This window comes from Xenopus laevis, chromosome 5S (assembly GCF_017654675.1).
Source record: "Xenopus laevis strain J_2021 chromosome 5S, Xenopus_laevis_v10.1, whole genome shotgun sequence".
In the NCBI taxonomy this organism is placed as follows: Eukaryota; Metazoa; Chordata; class Amphibia; order Anura; family Pipidae; genus Xenopus; species Xenopus laevis.
In genome coordinates, this window is record NC_054380.1 from 118,047,473 (window position 1) to 118,066,031 (window position 18,559).

At 40.2% G+C, this 18,559-nt stretch overlaps 1 protein-coding gene across 1 annotated transcript in view; it reads left to right on the top strand.

Moving 5' to 3' along the window:
- LOC108718198 (ephrin type-B receptor 1-B-like) overlaps window positions 1-18,559 on the top strand; it is a 160,274-nt gene that overhangs the window by 128,158 nt on the left and 13,557 nt on the right. Inside the window, exons 6-9 of the mRNA XM_018265884.2 lie at window positions 3,203-3,327; window positions 5,512-5,674; window positions 13,712-13,820; window positions 15,460-15,524. Of these exons, the coding sequence (XP_018121373.1) occupies window positions 3,203-3,327; window positions 5,512-5,674; window positions 13,712-13,820; window positions 15,460-15,524 (462 nt within the window). The remainder of the gene's footprint in view (window positions 1-3,202; window positions 3,328-5,511; window positions 5,675-13,711; window positions 13,821-15,459; window positions 15,525-18,559) is intronic.

The following is an 18,559-nucleotide window of genomic DNA, read 5'->3' on the forward strand; positions in this document are numbered from 1 at the left end:
CAGATTAGTGATGAGCAAAATTTTTCACAGAGTTTAGCCGAAAAAATTATACCCGTTGACTCCAATGGATGTAAAAAATTGCCGCGGAACAAAAAAAAGAATATACGCCCATAGACTTCAATGCATTTTTTTTCATGAATTTTTGTTGAAGCGAAACAGGTCAGATTCGCCCATCACTACTCCAGATGAATTTCTGTGCATTTGCTTCCAATTTGTATGTTTATGATCTTATTAATATTGAGCTGAAGCAATTCTTGAACTAATGTAGGAGTAGGTGCTGGATATTAAGAGGTGCATGATGATTGTTGCATTGACTGATAAAAGGGTAGATTTAGACCTTTAACAGAAAAGTTTTCAATTTGGTGATTTAGATGTACAACGTATATGCTGGGTATTAAAGAAAAGGTCCAAGGGACTTCTGAAGGCCTAAATCACTCAAATCAATATGGGAAGACACTGGTCCATGAAATAAAAGGTTGACAAACACTGATCTGAAGGGCAGGCATGTTAATGTTATATATCATTTTCCATAGTCTGTTGTCCATGTGTCGCTCCCAGTAGGTCAATGATGATAGAGTATAAGCATGAGGAAGGAGCATCCTGTGCATCACCGGAGCAGAAATGGAAAAGCACGTGTAAAGTTTGAAAAATAAACTGAATGTGACACCATCATTCAGGAGAGGAATTTGTCATGAAATGAAGATTCCAAAGAGCAGCAAAGCAATAGAATCCATAAAGGAAAAGCAAACACTATTTGGCTCATTTGTTGGAGATGTTGAGATAATAAGGTCAAGACAAGGCCAGTTAGAGCCACGGAAGAAGAAACAGAATTGTATTTGTGTTTATTTTTAAAGAGATGGAATGATTCAATCAATCCATCAAACCAGCGATGGGGATAACAAAGCAGTGCTGTAAACAGAGTGGAAATGGATACCTCTGTTATGTGCTGAGTGTGTTTGTGTAGCAAACACACATGAGCTTGTGGGGACTTGGTCTGGCATCTATTAAATGTGACATGATAAAGGGTTATGAGCCCAACGTTATGTCAGAAGGTAGTGATGGCACAAGGCATAGCAAGGCCAAAAGAAGGTGACAGCCCATCTAAAACAATGCCTCTGAAAATGGTACCAGCGCTTGTGGATGCATTGTACGTAATTTCTATATTGGAGTTTGTAAGGAAACACCCCATCATACTTTGCTATCGATTCCCCTTCCTTCTCCCTTTTAAAGAAGATGGCAGCCCAGCTGAAGCATCTGTGCCAAAGGGCGGGTTCTCATTCAGGTGTGAATGGGAAAGCATTTTCTATAAAGCTTTATCGGGGGAATGTAATAAAAGTCGGTCACGGAAAAACGATTCGCAATGCGAAAAGTTATGCCATCGCGAGAACAAATTTTGCTTTGCACGAATTTAATATAGCTTTTGCGAACACGGACACTGTTTAGTGACCACTTCCGACAGTGGAAGACCATTTGCGAATTTTATAGTTTGCGCCAATGCACAGTAAATGTAATAAAGCTTCTTACTGAAAAAGTCGTTAGGTTTGCTCCAAAAGATTACGACACCTTCAAGCACTTGAGTGCGCAATTACAATGCGCAATTACAATTCACAATGCAATTACCGTTTAAGGAACAATATTACATTGTGAGATGTGGATTTTTATCCTTATTGGTGCAAATTGTTTTGCTCTTTGCAACTTTAATTACATTCCCCTGTAAGAATGTTGGAATGCTATAAATAAAGGATAATTCTAACTGTTGTGCTTTATAGTATGGTAAGCTTGGGGCAAATCAGACTTTGTTGGGCTCCTATATTTATATAATGATTGGCTGTCTAAACAATAACCTTTTAGCTAAACTTCAACTCCTACCACCTCTGCCTTTTGTTGGTGGGTCCTAGGAGTTGTACTTCAATTGAAGGGATGCAGCCATGCATGTTACTCTCACCATCTTACCCAACTGCTGCCATCTTGCCCTTGGCATCTTAGCTATCATGCCCTGTTGTGCCTGTTCATCACTCTTCCTGCTGCTATTGTTGAGATTCAGGGCATTCACTACTACTTGAACTCCCCTTAAAGTGATACTGTCATGGGGAAAAAATGTTTTTTCCAAAATGATTCAGTTAATAGTGCTGCTCCAGCAGAATTCTGCACTGAAATCCATTTCTCAAAAGAGCAAACAGATTTTTTTAAATTCAATTTTGAAATCTGACATGGGGCTAGACATATTGTTAATTTCCCAGCTGCCCCAAGTCTTGTGACTTGTGCTCTGATAAACTTCAATCACTCTTTACTGCTGTACTGCAAGTCGGAGTGATATCACCCCCTCCCTTTTCCCCACAGCAGCCAAACAAAAGAACAATGGGAAGGTAACTAGTGATGGGCGAATTTATTCGGCAGGCGCGAATTTGCGCAATTCGCAGCCAGCGAATAAATTTGTGAAACGGCCACGAAAATTCGCCCAAAAAAATTCGGGGGCGTTTCGCTAATTTTTCACCGTTTTGCGGTAAATTCGCAAATTTTCCGGCGAAGCGAAACGGTGCAAATTCGTCCCATCACTAAAGGTAACCAGATAGCTCCCTAACACAAGATAACAGCTGCCTGGTAGATCTAAGAACAGCACTCAATAGTAAAAACCCATGTCCCACTTAGACTCCTTTCGTTACATTGAGAAGGAAAAACAGCAGCCTGCCAGAAAGCATTTCTCTCCTAAAGTGCAGGCACAAGTCACATGACCAGGGGCAGATGGGAAATTGACAAAATGTCTAGCTCCATGTCAGATTTCAAAATTGAATATAAAAAAATCTGTTTGCTCTTTTGAGAAATGGATTTCAGTGCAGAATTCTGCTGGAGTAGCACTATTAACTGATGCGTTTTGAAAAAAACATGTTTTCCGATGACAGGATCCCTTTAAAGTCAGCTCTGTACAGTATCCAGACAGTATATAAACATTGATTTATGATAACACTGTTCTTTGGTAGGTGCTTGCTACTAGGTACCTTGATATTATCATGGCAAATGTATCCTCCTTTCCATACATGGGAGTTTACATGTACTGTATATAGTCAGCATGTGGTTCATCAACCCAATGCTACACAAATATTGGGGTAAATTTTGTACAAGAGTTTAGCAGTTTCTACATTAGAGGTTCTGCGTTGGAGATACATCAATTCATAGTTCATTTATTTGCATCTTGTCTCTACAGCTCCTTCTTCTGTTCCCATAATGCACCAAGTCAAGGCCACCATGAAAAGCATCACATTATCTTGGCCTCAGCCAGAGCAACCCAATGGGATCATCTTGGATTATGAGATTCGATACTATGAAAAGGTAAGGCAGGTAGCTTAGAGTTAAATGCACCAATATGGAGTAAGAGTCACTATAGGAAAGCTATGGAAGGCGATAAGAAGAGTTGTTGCCTGACAGCAGTTGAATAATGGAGGCTTAAATAAAGCTGAAACTGCACATTGAGTCAGCAACAACTCCATATACTGTAAGTGAGAGAGAACAATGCTAAAAATAGTTTTAATCTTGTAATATTCCCAGTAAACCAATATATAATAAAATATGACATTATGGTGGCCCTTTAAATTAGCTTCTTCAATTCTCTCTACAGAAATCTGAACAAACTGCAGTAAGCATCATGGCTGCCTGCACATTCATCAGAAAAGCAAAACTAAGAGCATATTTTACGGCTAATAAACCAAAAAATAAATCTTGCTAATGCTGCCTGGAACTTGATGCTTTTTTTATTAGCGCTACTCTAGGTGAATATTTATGTGTTTATGTAGCAGCTTCTTTTGACTTCTCCCTGCAAATTGCTGTTTAAGGAGAGATGAACAGCAGCTTAATTAGCGAGTATTCCGATCAGCAGCTGTATTATCGCCGATATTAATGACTATTGCTAATAATATCATTTGTACACTATCAAAAATAACTCCCCTTTGGTATCATTGACATCTATTATCTATTCTGTCTGTCTTCTATTAACCATCAGCCCTGCTATATTCATAAAGACTCTAGTCCTGATTCTGTAGTCTGTACTAATGGTTCTGATTATTAGCATCATATTAGCATTATTTTACCCACAGTCAAGTGATTCAATAGCTCTAACATTAATAATAAAGGGTCTCACTCAGATTGGATCACTTGACAATGGGTAAAATAATGCTAATATGAGGCAAAAAGGCCAAAAAACCTTCTAATCTGTATTTAAAGGGATACTGTCATGGGAAAAAATTTTTTTTTCAAAATGAATTACTTAATAGTGCCGCTCCAGCAGAATTCTGCACTGAAATCCATTTCTCAAAAGAGCAAACAGATTTTTTTATATTCAATTTTGAAATCTGTCATGGGGCTAGACATTTTGTCAATTTCCCAGCTGCCCCAAGTCATGTGACTTGTGCTCTGATAAACTTCAATCACTCTTTACTGCTGTACTGCAAGTTGGAGTGATATCACCCTCTCCCTTTTCCCCCCCAGCAGCCAAACAAAAGAACAATGGGAAGGTAACCAGATAGCAGCTCCCTAACACAAGATAACAGCTGCCTGATAGATCTAAGAACAACACTCAATAGTAAAATCCAGGTCCCACTGAGACACATTCAGTTACATTGAGAAGCAAAAACAGCAGCCTGCCGGAAAGCATTTCTCTCCTAAAGTGCAGGCACAAGTCACATGACCAGGGGCAGCTGGGAAATTGACAAAATGTCTAGCCCCATGTCAGATTTCAAAATTGAATATAAAAAAAATCTGTTTGCTCTTTTGAGAAATGGATTCAGTGCAGAATTCTGCTGGAGCAGCACTATTAACAGATTCATTTAGAATTTTTTTTTTTTCCCATGACAGTATCCCTTTAAAGAGGAATACAAGGTTTCATGGCCCCTAATGCTCTTTCACATGTCTAAGGTCTCTGTACTTGACCCCTATGATCTTCTTATGAGTAAAAGAAAATACATTTTTCTTTTGTTACTTCTCACTTCATTAGGTTTTTTGAAGTCAAAAACACCAGGGCCACCTAGGCCAATAATTATGCCATTATCTCCAGATCCATTTTTCAGATCCCATCCGTTATTTACGTTCTTAATTTAAATTACAGCCTTAAATGAGACGCCTTTTTCTCTATCCCCATGACCTTCTTGATTTCCTTTCGCTCAGAATGTAAATTCAAAGCATTGCAACACAACAGTCGATACATATGGTCTTGCGTCAGATTATCAGCATTCAGTTACCTCCTGGGTCGATATTTGTCTGACGTCCTATTGATAAACATTATCTGCGCATTCCAATATAAATAAGTGGATAAAAAATAAGTGACTGACTGATTATGAGCATGTAGGTTGCCAATAGATTAAATGCAAATGAATACTGATCCCATTAGTGCTCTGTTATTTTCTGCCTGCTTTAAAGTTGAAGATGAACGTTATTTAGAATTACGTTTTTTCAGTTTTTGCAGACTTTCACATGTTACTACAGGTAAGACATGTTCATTGTTCTTCTCTTTGTTATTATCAGGATCATCATGAATTTAACTCTTCTCTAGCCAGAAGCCAAACCAACACAGCTAGTATAGAAGGCCTGAGGCCGGGTGTGGTTTATGTGGTGCAGGTCCGAGCACGCACAGTGGCCGGCTATGGAAAATTTAGCAGCAAAATGTGCTTTCAGACACTAACGGCGGGTAAGTGAGCAATTTATGGATTAAAGAGTTAACAAATGTTTAGGGTGTAATGAAATTCTTTTTCATTCATTTTTGGGAAGCTCTGGTTACTAAATATGTCATGGAGTCAGGCATAATTTATTTATTCCAGTATGTGAATATATTAATAGCAACAGCAATACGTGTCCACTGTCAGAAGTTGGGTTGGAAAAGAGCAGGGAGGATTTATAGCAGGAAGGGGTCCCCTACCTTTTTTAATCATGAGCCACATTTAAATGTAAAAAAGAGTTGGAGAGCAGCACAAGCATGAAAAAGTCCATGGGGATGCCAAATAAGGGCAGTGATTGGCTATTTGGTAGCCCCTATGTGGACTGACAGCCTACAGGAGGTTCTATGTGGCATTACACCTGGTTTTTATTCAACCAAAACTTGCCTCCAAGCCAGGAATAAAAACATAAGCACCTGCTTTGAGGCTACTGGGAGCAACATCCAATGGGTTGGTGAGCAACATGTTGCTCGTGAGCTACTGGTTGGGGATCATTGATTTATAGTGTAATTGTGGCCATACATGGGCCTATAAAACCTACCCCCTTTATGGGGGCCCCGTTGCACTGTCCTGACTGACATTTGAGTGAAAACTGGCCAGATACAGGTTTAAAAATCCTGGTTAAGTGAGGACCACATCAACTCATTTATGTGGTCCTTGCTCTGCCCTCCTGTATCTCCTTCGTTATGATGAGATTGTTGGGCTCCATCTCAAGGTGGGCATATTGGGGAAAGATCTTGAATTGTATGGCTAGCTTAAGTATAGGGCCTGAGGCATTGGTTGAAATGCCCAGGGTATAACTCATGTTAACCTCAGCCACGTATAGAGTTAAAATTACAATAAGAATGAAAGTGGAACCCTGTAGGAAACACACACACACACACACAAAGTCCAAGAGAGCCAAAGCCAGTGCAGTAAAGAGATGTATAGCACTTCATGTTTATTCGGAAGGGGTTTTTTACAGTGAGAGCTGTGAAGATGTGGAATTCTCTCCCTGAATCAGTGGTACAGGCTGATACATTAGATAGCTTTAAGAAGGGGTTGGATGGTGTTTAGCAAGTGAGGGAATACAGGGTTATGGAAGATAGCTCATAGTCCAAGTTGATCCAGGGACTGGTCCGATTGCCATTTTGGAGTCAGGAAGGAATTTGGAGAGGCTTCAGATGGGTTTTTTGCCTTCCTCTGGATCAACTGGCAGTTAGGCAGGTTAAAGTAGAGTTCAAAAGTTGAACTTGATGGATGTGTGTCTTTTTTCAACCTAACTTACTATGTTACTATTAAAATAATATAATATGCACTTTTTTTTCTCTGCAAGGTGCCATTCTGATGTTGGGGGCACAGGGCAAATGCACTCCTACTTTACCCCTCCTAGGCCTCTACATGAATCTGACTTGATACTTTAAACTAGCATTGGCACTAAACATTTTTGTACTATAAGTGTACCAGAGTAATGGGAACTGTTGGCGGGTATATAAAACATTCAAATTTTATGGTGTATTATTAAGCCCATTGCAGACCTCATTTTACATGGCCATACACTTGAAAATACCGTCATAGGCCAAGATCACCAAACACATATATTTAACCAATGTACTGGCTGAAATTAGGCAGATCTGGTCACTTGGCTCAGATGACCTATGAAACCTAATCTTCCCAATTTTCAACCATCTATCTGTCGAGGAGGGTCCGTACATGCCAGCTCACCCATCTTAAATCTGCCCATATATGGCCACTTTTAAAGGAGAAGGAAAGGGTAAAATAAGTAAGCTTTACACCAGTAAAACCCAAGTAATGCTGCTCTAAGTCCTCTGTCAAAAGAAACACAGTATTTCTTTCCTTCTATTGTGTACACCTGGGATTCTATATCAGACTTCCTGTTTTCAGCTTAAACCTTCAGGGCTTGGGCTTGAGCATGCTCAGTTTGCTCCTGTCTCCATCTGCCCCTCCCTTTTCCCTCCATCCTCCCTCCTCTACTACCTGCTGTAATCTGAGCCCAGACAGGGCCGGATTTTCAAAGTGGGCACACCTAGGCCCACTGCTGTTTGTCGCCCCTGTCCCCTCCCCTTTATTCATGCATATTTTCATTATTTTGGACTGGAGCAATGGGGATTGGGGCACAGGAAATTTAAAAAAGATTGTATATCCAGCGCATCCCCTGTGTTTTTGAACTAATGTGGGTGTGGTTGGGCAGCATGCCGCCCCCCTAAAGTCCTGCCACCCTAGGCCCGGGCCTAGGTGGCCTTTCCACAAATCCGGGCCTGAGCCTAGAGCTATGAGTGAGCAGGGAGAGACTTGACACACCAAGCTAATATGGCAGCTGCTATCCTAAACAAACAGAGAGAGTTTCTAGAGCTCTTTACTCAGGTATTCAAAAGCATTCTGCAGAATAAATATAGTGTTATAGCTTGCACTAGTGTGGCTAATCTATTGGCAATAAACTGCTTCAGTAGCTTTCCTTCTCCTTTAAAATTGCATGTAATCGAAATCTGGAAAGGTTGCAATGCTTTTTTAATCATATCCTTTTAAGCTTGTAGCTTGCACATGAGCAAAACGCAAAAAGCGCCCACAATTATCTTCCAAGAAAATCTCATTTGCTCAGTTACTATTGTAAACAAAGCCTCAGGCCGACATATTTCAACCTGTAAGAAAAATCTCTTGGCGGAAATCTCTAGCATCGGTCCTGGAACTTATTAAAAGCTTTACATCTCACAGAATGACATATGGATGGAAGAGTTTTCAATTGAACTAAAGCGATTTCTCAGCACTTGCTAAAGTGTGATAGCCATCTCCATTGTTAGCAGCTGTCAGCAGCCAATAATTAACGGCGAAATTCACAGCTTCCGACCATAGAGAAAATGAACAGTCCATGATTAACATATCCTCGTCTGAGCACAGGTGGGCCAGGGAAAGGAACATCAGCCGCAAAGTTTCTGTTAAATGAACTCATTTGTTGTTGTTGTTGTAACATCTGCAGCTGGATAGGGAAACATCTTCTACATCGTGACAGAACATATGAGGGAAGACATATTCTTTGGATCTAGTCACTAATGACCCATCAGCTTAGTCATTGCTATGAGCAGTCCAGGAGTAAGTAGAATATTTATGTATCAGTACACACATTACTACCAAATGCTTTCATATCATTACAAGGATCACTTACAAGCACAGCCGCATTTGGAAAGAAATGCTACGATTATATAGAACAGCCCAGTAGCACTCCAATAATTTGCAACTCCATATGTACAGAGGGCAGTGTTTCAAGCCCCCCAGGCCCTTTATGAATGGGCTTGACACCATTCACTAAAGGTGGCCATACACGGGCCGATAAAAGCTGCCGACAGACCGAGTCGGCAGCTTATTGGCCCGTGTATCGGGCTTCCCCGATCGAGATCTGGCCGAAAGTCGGCCAGATCTCGATCGGATGGGGTTAAAAATCCCGTCGGATCGCGGCCGCATCTGTTCGTTGATGCGGTCCCGCGATCCGACCGCCCGTTTGCGAACGCTAGGATCCGATCGTGGGGCCCTAGGGCCCACGATCGGATCAGCCCGATATTGCCCACCTCAAGGTGGGCATATCGGAGGGAAATTCGCTCGTTTGGCGACATCGCCAAACGAGCGGATCTATCCATGTATGGCCACCTTAAGGCTAGGTCCACACAGGGTCCAAATCGGCTAGCTGAAATATGCTGGCTGATTTCAGACCTATCATGGGCAGTAGTCTCCTCTCTTTTCCACAAACAGAAGGGTTGTATTGGCTTTGTCACTAACAGACTTGGTGGATTTGGCAAAGAACCTGAGAATCTCTGCATTTAGAGCTGAAGTCTGTTTTTCTAAATGTGGAAAAGAGAGTAGGGTACTGCCCACAGTACTGCTAGCTGATTTCAGCCCCTGTGTGGCCTTAGCCTAAAGGTACTTGCATTCAATCAAACTTGTATAGTTGCACTAAATGCCATGATGTCCATCCTGTCTCATCTGCTTATTTGTGTGCAAACGCTCCTAGTTGCACACTATTTACCCTAGAGCTACTGCCCCTCTTAAAGGGATATTGTCATGGGAAAACATGTTTTTTTCAAAACGCATCAGTTAATAGTGCTGCTCCAGCAGAATTCTGCACTGAAATACAATTTTCAAAAGAGCAAACAGATTTTTTTATATTCAATTTTGAAATCTGACATGGGGCTAGACATATTGTCAATTTCCCAGCTGCCCCCAGTCATGTGATTTGTGCTCTGATAAACTTCAATCACTCTTTACTGCTGTACTGCAAGTTGGAGTGATATCAACCCCCTCCCCCCCCCAGCAGCCTAACAGAACAATGGGAAGGTAACGAGATAACAGCTCCCTAACACAAGATAAGAGCTGCCTGGTAGATGTAATGCTCCCCATAGACGCGATGATTCTTCTTGCCTGAACGACAGATGTTAGGGAAGTCTGACCAATCCTTCGAAATTATCGTGTGGTTAGTGGGATTCGAACGATCGTACATCTTATGATTTTTTGGCCAACATCTGTCAGGAAATTGATTGGCCAGGTCAAAAAATCTTTATCGGTCCCAGTGCAATCTATCTATGTTTGCAGGGCCAAGCAGGCAGCTCCCCTTTGTTTTCCTGGCAAATTGGTCTTTTTAGTTGATGGTCAATTCGTACGATCATACAATGGTTCCGAGAAAATCGTGGTCTCACGATGAGGATCAGATCTTTTAAAAATCTCAACATCTATGGTCAGCTTAAGAACAGCACTTAATAGTAAAAGCCAAGTCCCACCGAGACTGATTCAGTTACATTAAGTAGGAGAAATAACAGCCTGCCAGAAAGTAGTTCCATCCTAAAGTGCAGGCACAAGGCACATGACTGGGGCAGCTGGGAAACTGACAAAATGTCTAGCCCCCATGTCAGATTTCAAAATTGAATATAAAAAAATCTGTTTGCTCTTTTGAGAAATGGATTTCAGAGCAGAATTCTGCTGGAGCAGGACTATTAACTCATGTGTTTTGGAAAAAACATGTTTTTCCATGACAGTATCCCTTTAAGGATGGTGGCAGACAGGGAGATTAGTCGGCCATTGCCTACGAGGCAACTTCGGGCGACTTCAGAAATCCGAAGCGATCCCGCCGGTGAGTCATATTCTTGCCGGCAGGAAGGCAGTGCAGTGAGATTAGTTGCCCGCAGTAGAGGAGATTTGTCGCTGGGTGACTAATCTTACTTCTGCTACCACCCTAACATGGTAGTTATTGCAGGGTTTCACAGCAAGTTGAATCAATAGGCACACCAATCTTGCACCAAAAGAATCACACATTAATGATACATGATGACAGCGGAAGTAGCGCAATCCTGCCCCTGATAATGTTAGAAATCTGATTCATGAAAAATTGTAAATGCAGTTGTGAGTGACTACAATTATCCTTGAATTCTGGGGGAAAAGCAGATCATGGGTAAAACAAACAGTGATGTGAGTCCAAAAATTGCACTTTGCACATTGCACTGTATTTTTGAATTCCACTTTAGAAATCTAAATCGTGTGTGTACATTTACTAGTTTGGTGTAAAATTCTGGTACATGATTTTTATATCCATTGTGTCTGGGCACCATTTACGCTGCACCTCATTCAGTAAAGCAAAGAGGATTGTGGGACAAGGCACAGTTACTTGCAGATAGAGCCAAGCTACATGGCTGTTCACACCGGAATGAATATGGCTCTACAGTGGCGGAACTACCGGGGGAACAGGGGGTGCGAGCGGACCAGGGCCCGCACCCCCTCAGGGCCCCCCGGCAGCCGACTCGCCAGTGAAATCCATCGTGTACGGAGGGGGGGGGCCCGGCTGCGCGTCACGCACCAGGGCCCGTCCCCCTCTAGTTACGGCACTGTGGCTCTACTTTGAAACAATCTAGTATATGACAGTTGGCAGACAGTGTGAATAACATGGGCATTCATGGGGCTCAAACTAACTCTATCTACAGATGATTGCATATGCCAATATGTTTGTGACTGCAGTATTTTTCTTGGCTGTCAGTATAAGGTCTATATACCATATGGGTGAGGCACCCAGCTCCTCAGTATAACAGTGTTCACTTTATGGTGCAAAACATGGTGCTTTTATCCCATGTCTCCCACATTTTTGCCTCAGCGCTGTTGCTTGTTCTTGCTCTTTGTCCTTGAACTGCCACTTGTGAAGTAATCATTTTTCCAGACTTAAATGCTCCCAAAAAAGAAATTAAAAAAAAAAACAATCTTCCCCAGATCAAACCTTGCTCTGGCCCCACACTGGATGATTGAAGTGTTTTATTATTTCTCTGCAGGACCTGCATTTAGGAGCGTACCTTACACAGAGCTGTGTTCTTTACCCTTTAGCTGCCAGAGAGGTCAGGACTAAATTCAATTGGCAGTAAATCAATTGGTCAAAGTGTAATCAGGAATATAATGCTCCCAGTAAACCCAATAATCCCTAATACAATTTAGCGTTTAAAAAAAAACCCTTCATATTGATATGGTAGTAGTATTTCTGAAGTGCAATATCAATGTTTATTATTCTTAAAGGGTACATTATTTTTAGATGTTACATTTGGACCAATCCTAAGCAACTTTTTAATTTATCTTAATTTTTCATTTTGTTTGGGGTTCTTTTTTCTGAAAAGCTGTCTGGTTGTCAGGGGTCATTGTCTCTAGCAACCACAAAACTATTGTGTATTGCATTGTCATTCTTAATTTTAATTTCTCATCTTTTATGTACAGGAGTGCTCTTATATCCTATTTACTATACTAGGATTCATTTGGAAAGTGCAGGACAGGGTGCAAAGTGCTAAAAACAGATACAAACCGCCATGTTTTTTTTTGTCTTTGCATTTGCCCCATGAGTACAGAACTCCCTGCATTCAGCAGCAGTATGCAGGGGGGGGCATATAAGTGCCCCTTCTCCCACCCCTCAACTTTTCACATCATTCAGAGAGTAAAAGCTAAAATTGATCTGTGTTGAAGGCCATTACTTTTTTTGCCAATATCTATATGCATATCTGTGTGAATATATCAAAGTAACATGGTAAGTTGGGGTGAAAAAAAGGCAACTCCACTGAGTTCAAGCCTTCAAAATATATTATCAATCGCTTAAGAGATGTTTGAGCAAAACCCCCAACTTCAAGTAGGAAAAAGTCCCTATTAGGGCGTTGCTGTATTCTCCGGATCAATTACTGCCGAGTACTAGTACATTCAAATTACTGTATATATGGCTTCCTCCACCACAAAGATATCCATACTTCTTTTTTTTTTTTTAAACCTCGTCAAAGTTCACTTATTACCTCCTCTCTTGATTGAGAATTCCATAACCTGACTGTCCATACATTAAAGGGCATGTAAAGGCGAAAAAATAAAACCCCATTTTTACTTTCTTTAATGAAAAAAAACCTATCTCCAATATACTTTAATTAAAAAATGTGTACCGTTTTTATAAGAAACCTGACTGTATGCAGTGAAATTCTCCCTTCATTTACTGCTGTGGATAGGAATTGTCAGACGGTCCCTAACTGCTGAGCAGGGAAACAATCATACTTATGAACAGCAGGGGGAGCCCCCGCCTTACTTCCCAGCCATGCAGAACTCAAGCAGCTTTGTTTATGACGATCCCTAAGCAGCCCAGACCACACTGAGCATGTGCACAGTCTTAGTCTTGCAAAGATGTTTAACAAAGTTACAAGATGGTGACCCCCTGTAGCCCACTTTGAAAGCATAAATTATTTGTTTGATTAGGTTTGTGGTGCAGTAAGTTCATGTTTATGTTTAGTATACAAAATACAGCATTTCTAGCCATATACTATTTTAGACTTTACATGCCCTTTAAAGAAGCTTTTCCTTCTGGGGAATTCTCCTTCAGTCTCACCCCTTTATTATGTGATATAGTTTTTACTTTGTGTGCTTCTGGACCCAAAAGGATGAGTCGATGCATTGCTATAATACAGTTGTACTTGATATTGGAGGCTCTGTACTGTACACTTTTCCAACCCTGTGATATTTCATGATTTTAGAGGATTACAAGTCAGAGCTGAGGGAGCAACTTCCTCTCATCGCAGGCTCAGCTGCTGCAGGAGTGGTCTTCATTGTGTCTCTGGTGGCCATCTCCATAGTTTGCAGCAGGTAAGTACATCAGTCTTACCATTCTTCGATTCATTTTTCTGCTAAATAAGTACAGAATAGATTATAAGGCTTTATTTGTTATACATTAGTTAGAGAGGGCTTCCCTGCATAACATTGCTGTATAGCTGCTTCCTTAGAGTTTTTACCCTTCATTATTATTGCTACCATGTTTCTTAGGGCTGAGATCTCCAAGAATTCACATACTGTGCAAAAAAATAAATAAAACATTTTTATCTACTTCTACAACTATTCCTCACTGCAAATACGGGAAGCTTCTATTTAAGGAAGACAAAATCCAATTGTACCATTTCCAGTGCGGCGCATTATAATTCACATTTGCATTCAACCCTTGCACATCATCTAAAAATTTCTAAAAGAAAATAGTGTGGAGTGCTCTCCACTATTGGGCGTTTGACCTGTGCCATGACTTTTTTAGAGATGTGACACAGATCTTAGAATTCTAAAAGCCTCCTAGAGAGACACCATTTGTATGTCTCCATGAGGCGACATGTTTCCTCCTTTTCTAAATTGGATGTAGATCTAACTGCAATGAACTTAAGCAGAGGAGGGTTATACAAGGGTCTGACAACGTCAGTGTATGTACATTCTTAAAAACTAGAGAAAAAGATTACCTTGTATTTCCCAATTAATTACAACTTAGGCTATCTATTTTTATGATGGATGATATCTATGGATAGATGTGGATGATAGATATCATCCGTCATAAAAATAGATTAGATCATCTTTTTCTTTAATTTTTAAGAATATTTCCTCCTTTGGCACATTGTTTGATCTGCTTGTAGCAGGCAAGTTTCATTAGGTGCCACTCAATAAAAAAACACTTTACAGTCTATATGAGCCATTTGACATTTTTGCAGCTGTCAGTTTTGACAGTTCACATTCAGGTCCCCCCCAGGGAAACTAATGGACTTTACAAAACAAAAAGTAAGCACTTGTGCAGTTAGGTGCTAAATTGTCTTCCTAGATTGAGAGAGGCAGAAAGCCTTCTTCTTATTGCTTAACCTCTACCTAGTCCATGTGATGGAATGACAAAAAGAAAACAATATATATATAGAGAAATAGTATTTAGCTTCATATGAACCAAGTTCAGAAGAACATCTCTATCAATGTATTATTGCCACAGACATCAATTTTCCAGTGATCCATCCAATCCTCATTTATGGCCAAGAATTAAGGCCCTCCTAATGTGAAAAGGCTCATTAAACCTAAATGCTTTAAATAGGCTGCTTCTGACACCAGTATAACCGAGATAAGGGCTGCTATCCACAATCAGGCATATGCTTATTACATCTCACTCTTTGATTGGTTGGAGATTGATGACAAGATGATGTAATTTCTCTTAAAGCCTAAGTGCTTCTGTATGTCTCACTGACCTCTCATTTGAACTTCTCCATCTGCACCCTGTTGCCGCTATCTATAATGGATGGACCCAACACTCATTATCTTTGTCATTTTCAATCAATCTGTTCTCATGAGCCATTTCCCAAAAAGGCTTCATTGGTCTCTCTGTCAGCTGTTCTGAGCTGGAAGCGTTTGTCTCCAGTAACATATCTTGCACCAGGACTGAAGTGGAACCTTATTATAGCTAAATATAAATGAAAATGTGTTTGTGTTTTAGGAAAAGAACTTACAGCAAGGAAGCCGTTTACAGCGACAAACTGCAACACTACAGCACTGGCAGAGGTAAAGGAGGCACCAAACCCTAAAATATTTCATTGTCCTTTTGAGCTATTAAATCCTCTTTCTATCCATGTTTAAGATTTAGATTTTAGAATGTATATATATATAAGCTTTCAGACAGTTGTATGATATTTTTGTATGCATGTCTTTTTTTAGTTATCTTTTTCCCACTATTTGCTTCATCAATCTTGTACAAAGCTCTTATTCATTCCAGCTGATTGACTCTACTCTTTTTTTCCCATGTATCTTTGCCTTTATTAACCAAATGGTTGCATACTCGTCTTTTGCACCCTCACTTTTTCTATATTTGGTTTGGATATAACTGCTCCAAACTAAGGTTCTACTTTGGTTATTTTCCATCAATTCCCATCAATTCATACCAGTTGATTGACTCTACTCCATGTATCTTTGCAATTTTTTCTTTTGCATTTCCTCTTTCTCCACTGCTCTCTTTGCTTTCACTTGGCCCTCACTTTCCATATGTTGCCCTCTTATGTGTTTTACCTCCTGCCCCTTTCAGGTAGTCAGGTTTTCATTCAACTACAACAATGGTGCCCAACCTACATGTAGTGGGCCAATTTTATCTCATACGCATGTTGGAGGGCTGGATTAAATTAAAATGATGATTTCAAAAAGTCTGTGGAGCCTCTGAGCAGACTGGGGGCCATATAAAATCCTTTGAGAGCCAACTGAACAGCCCTGAACTACAAATAAACCACTCTGCTTGACTGAATATTCTGCATACATTGCCCTTGTACCCTCTTTGTAGCTCTGGTTTCTCAGTGACATCACAAGTGGCATCATGCAACATTGCATCATGGTCCATCCTCTTGTCATCTGATATCAATATTGTTTTAACTGGATAAAGGAGTTTTAGCATCTTTCCCAGGTTGAAAATATCTCTTGTAGCAACTGGGTTCTTATTGGACCACTTTGTATTGACACTGAGTAATACAATAGGCTGTCATCTATAATTACCAATTTTATTCTATATTTCTTTCCTAATTATTTATAATTGTGTGCTCATATTCACACTAAGCCTTGTATACATTACCCAAATACTTTATTTATATAGCCTATGTTTCTGTTTGTTTATGCATATTGACATAAACCTATTTTATGCCTATTTATCAAAGACCACAAGAACAAAAGCAACATGTTTGTGACCAATAGGGTTGCTGATCTATTTAAAAAGACCTTCTTAAAACCAAGTGAAATGGCAGCTCCACACAGTCAGTTCAGTCCCCATGGTATTCTATACTTTAAATTCTATATAGATATGTCTTTCAGGATGTTCCATTTACTGGAAGCGAAAATATAAAGAATAGGCCAAAGGCTGTTTTGTGGCTGTAGGGTATATCGGCGGAGAGAAAGCATGATAGATGGTTCTGATAATTCAACACAATCCCATATCCATATAAAGACAGTTTTCTTTATGTTAATGCTTGTGTTTACCTCTGCCCTTACTCCTCTGTCTACCCCTGCATTACTCCTTATGAGTCCCTGGTCTCCTTGTCCATTACTCAGAGGCTGCAGCTGCCTATCCTCACGTTAGCTGTGGCCTCCAATCGCAGGCCCTTGTCACATGTGATGAATCTTGATTTCTTGGTAGAGTTCTCCCTTCATTTATCTGCTAATAGGTATTTTATGACAGTAAATAATAGCCAGGCTGCAGGTTGTAGTCAGTGCTTCTCTGTCCCCAATCTGTCAGTCTCTACCCGTGCCCCACATTCCCAAAGCAGACTGTGGTTGAAAAATTAGGCAGGGGGGGAAGATGTGATAAGAGAAGCAAAGACAAGCCAGCTGCGAGGCAAGTCACTAAAAAGGAAAAGCCAAGGGTGATGCAGTCTGACTTTCATGGTAGTCATTATATTCAATAAGAAATATTTGTTGGTTTGGAATTCTATGGCTTTTATGCCATGGGACCAGGACTAGGGAAATATACTGAAAAGTCATTAAGACATGGCAGTGATTTAATTAGGCCAACACAATGTAGAGCAGGCACTCAAAAAGGCACTCTTACACCAAACCATAAAATAAGTAAAATATTTATTATGTCAAAACATAATACATAATAAATATTGTACTTGAATCCGCTCCCATTGCTGAAGGCTCAGGGTGTTGCACTTGCACCTCTTCCCGGACTTGGTGAGTTAAAAATTGATATTGAACTTCCATTTCTGGTTTAAGTGACTTAATTAGAGCAAGAACTCATCAGTGGACTGCAAAACCCAGCAGCCTCCAATTGGAAATGACTGATGGGAAGCTGGATAACGGTCCAACCTATGGAATGTATCCCTGTCCCTTTTTGATCTATTCTGAATATTTTCTGAATCTGTTAAGGACACAAATAACCTGGCTCGATATCAAAATCTCCAGGAGATTCCAGGAAACATAGATTTAAAAAAATGTGCTAAATTCAATTTCAAATTTATTTCTTTTACACAAAGTGAGAGTTATTGACAGCACAGAAAGAACAATGTGAGAAGTAGGGAACAGGGTTTCTCTTACCTGGGGACACAGAGATACAGTAACTGTAGGGATAATGGAAAGATGATTTCATTATACACTGAAGATAAAAGTAGGAGAAACATACGCACCGAGGGTGATGAAAGGCTGAGAAAGAAGGTTTTCTGTAAAGAGAGATACAAGATAGATTTTAGGAGATGGATGCGGAATGAGAGGGTGTTGAGTTGACTGAAAGACTAAGCGATTAATGGTATGATAGTGAAATAGAAGGTAAGATACACTGTGGGTGGGTAGGGTGCTACATAGGATCTAGTAACACAGCAATATCATTTCTTTACTTCTTGCCTTGCCGGTTAATATTCACAAAATAGTCTTCTGATTACAGGTATGGGACCTCGGGTTTTCCGGATAAGGGATCTCACCATTAATTTGGGTCTCCATACATTAAGTCTACTAAGAAATTATTTAAACAGTGATTAAACCCAAAAGGATTGTTTTGCATCCAAAAAGGATTTATTATATCTTAGTTGGGATCAAGTACAAAGTACTGTTTCATTGCTATATGTAAA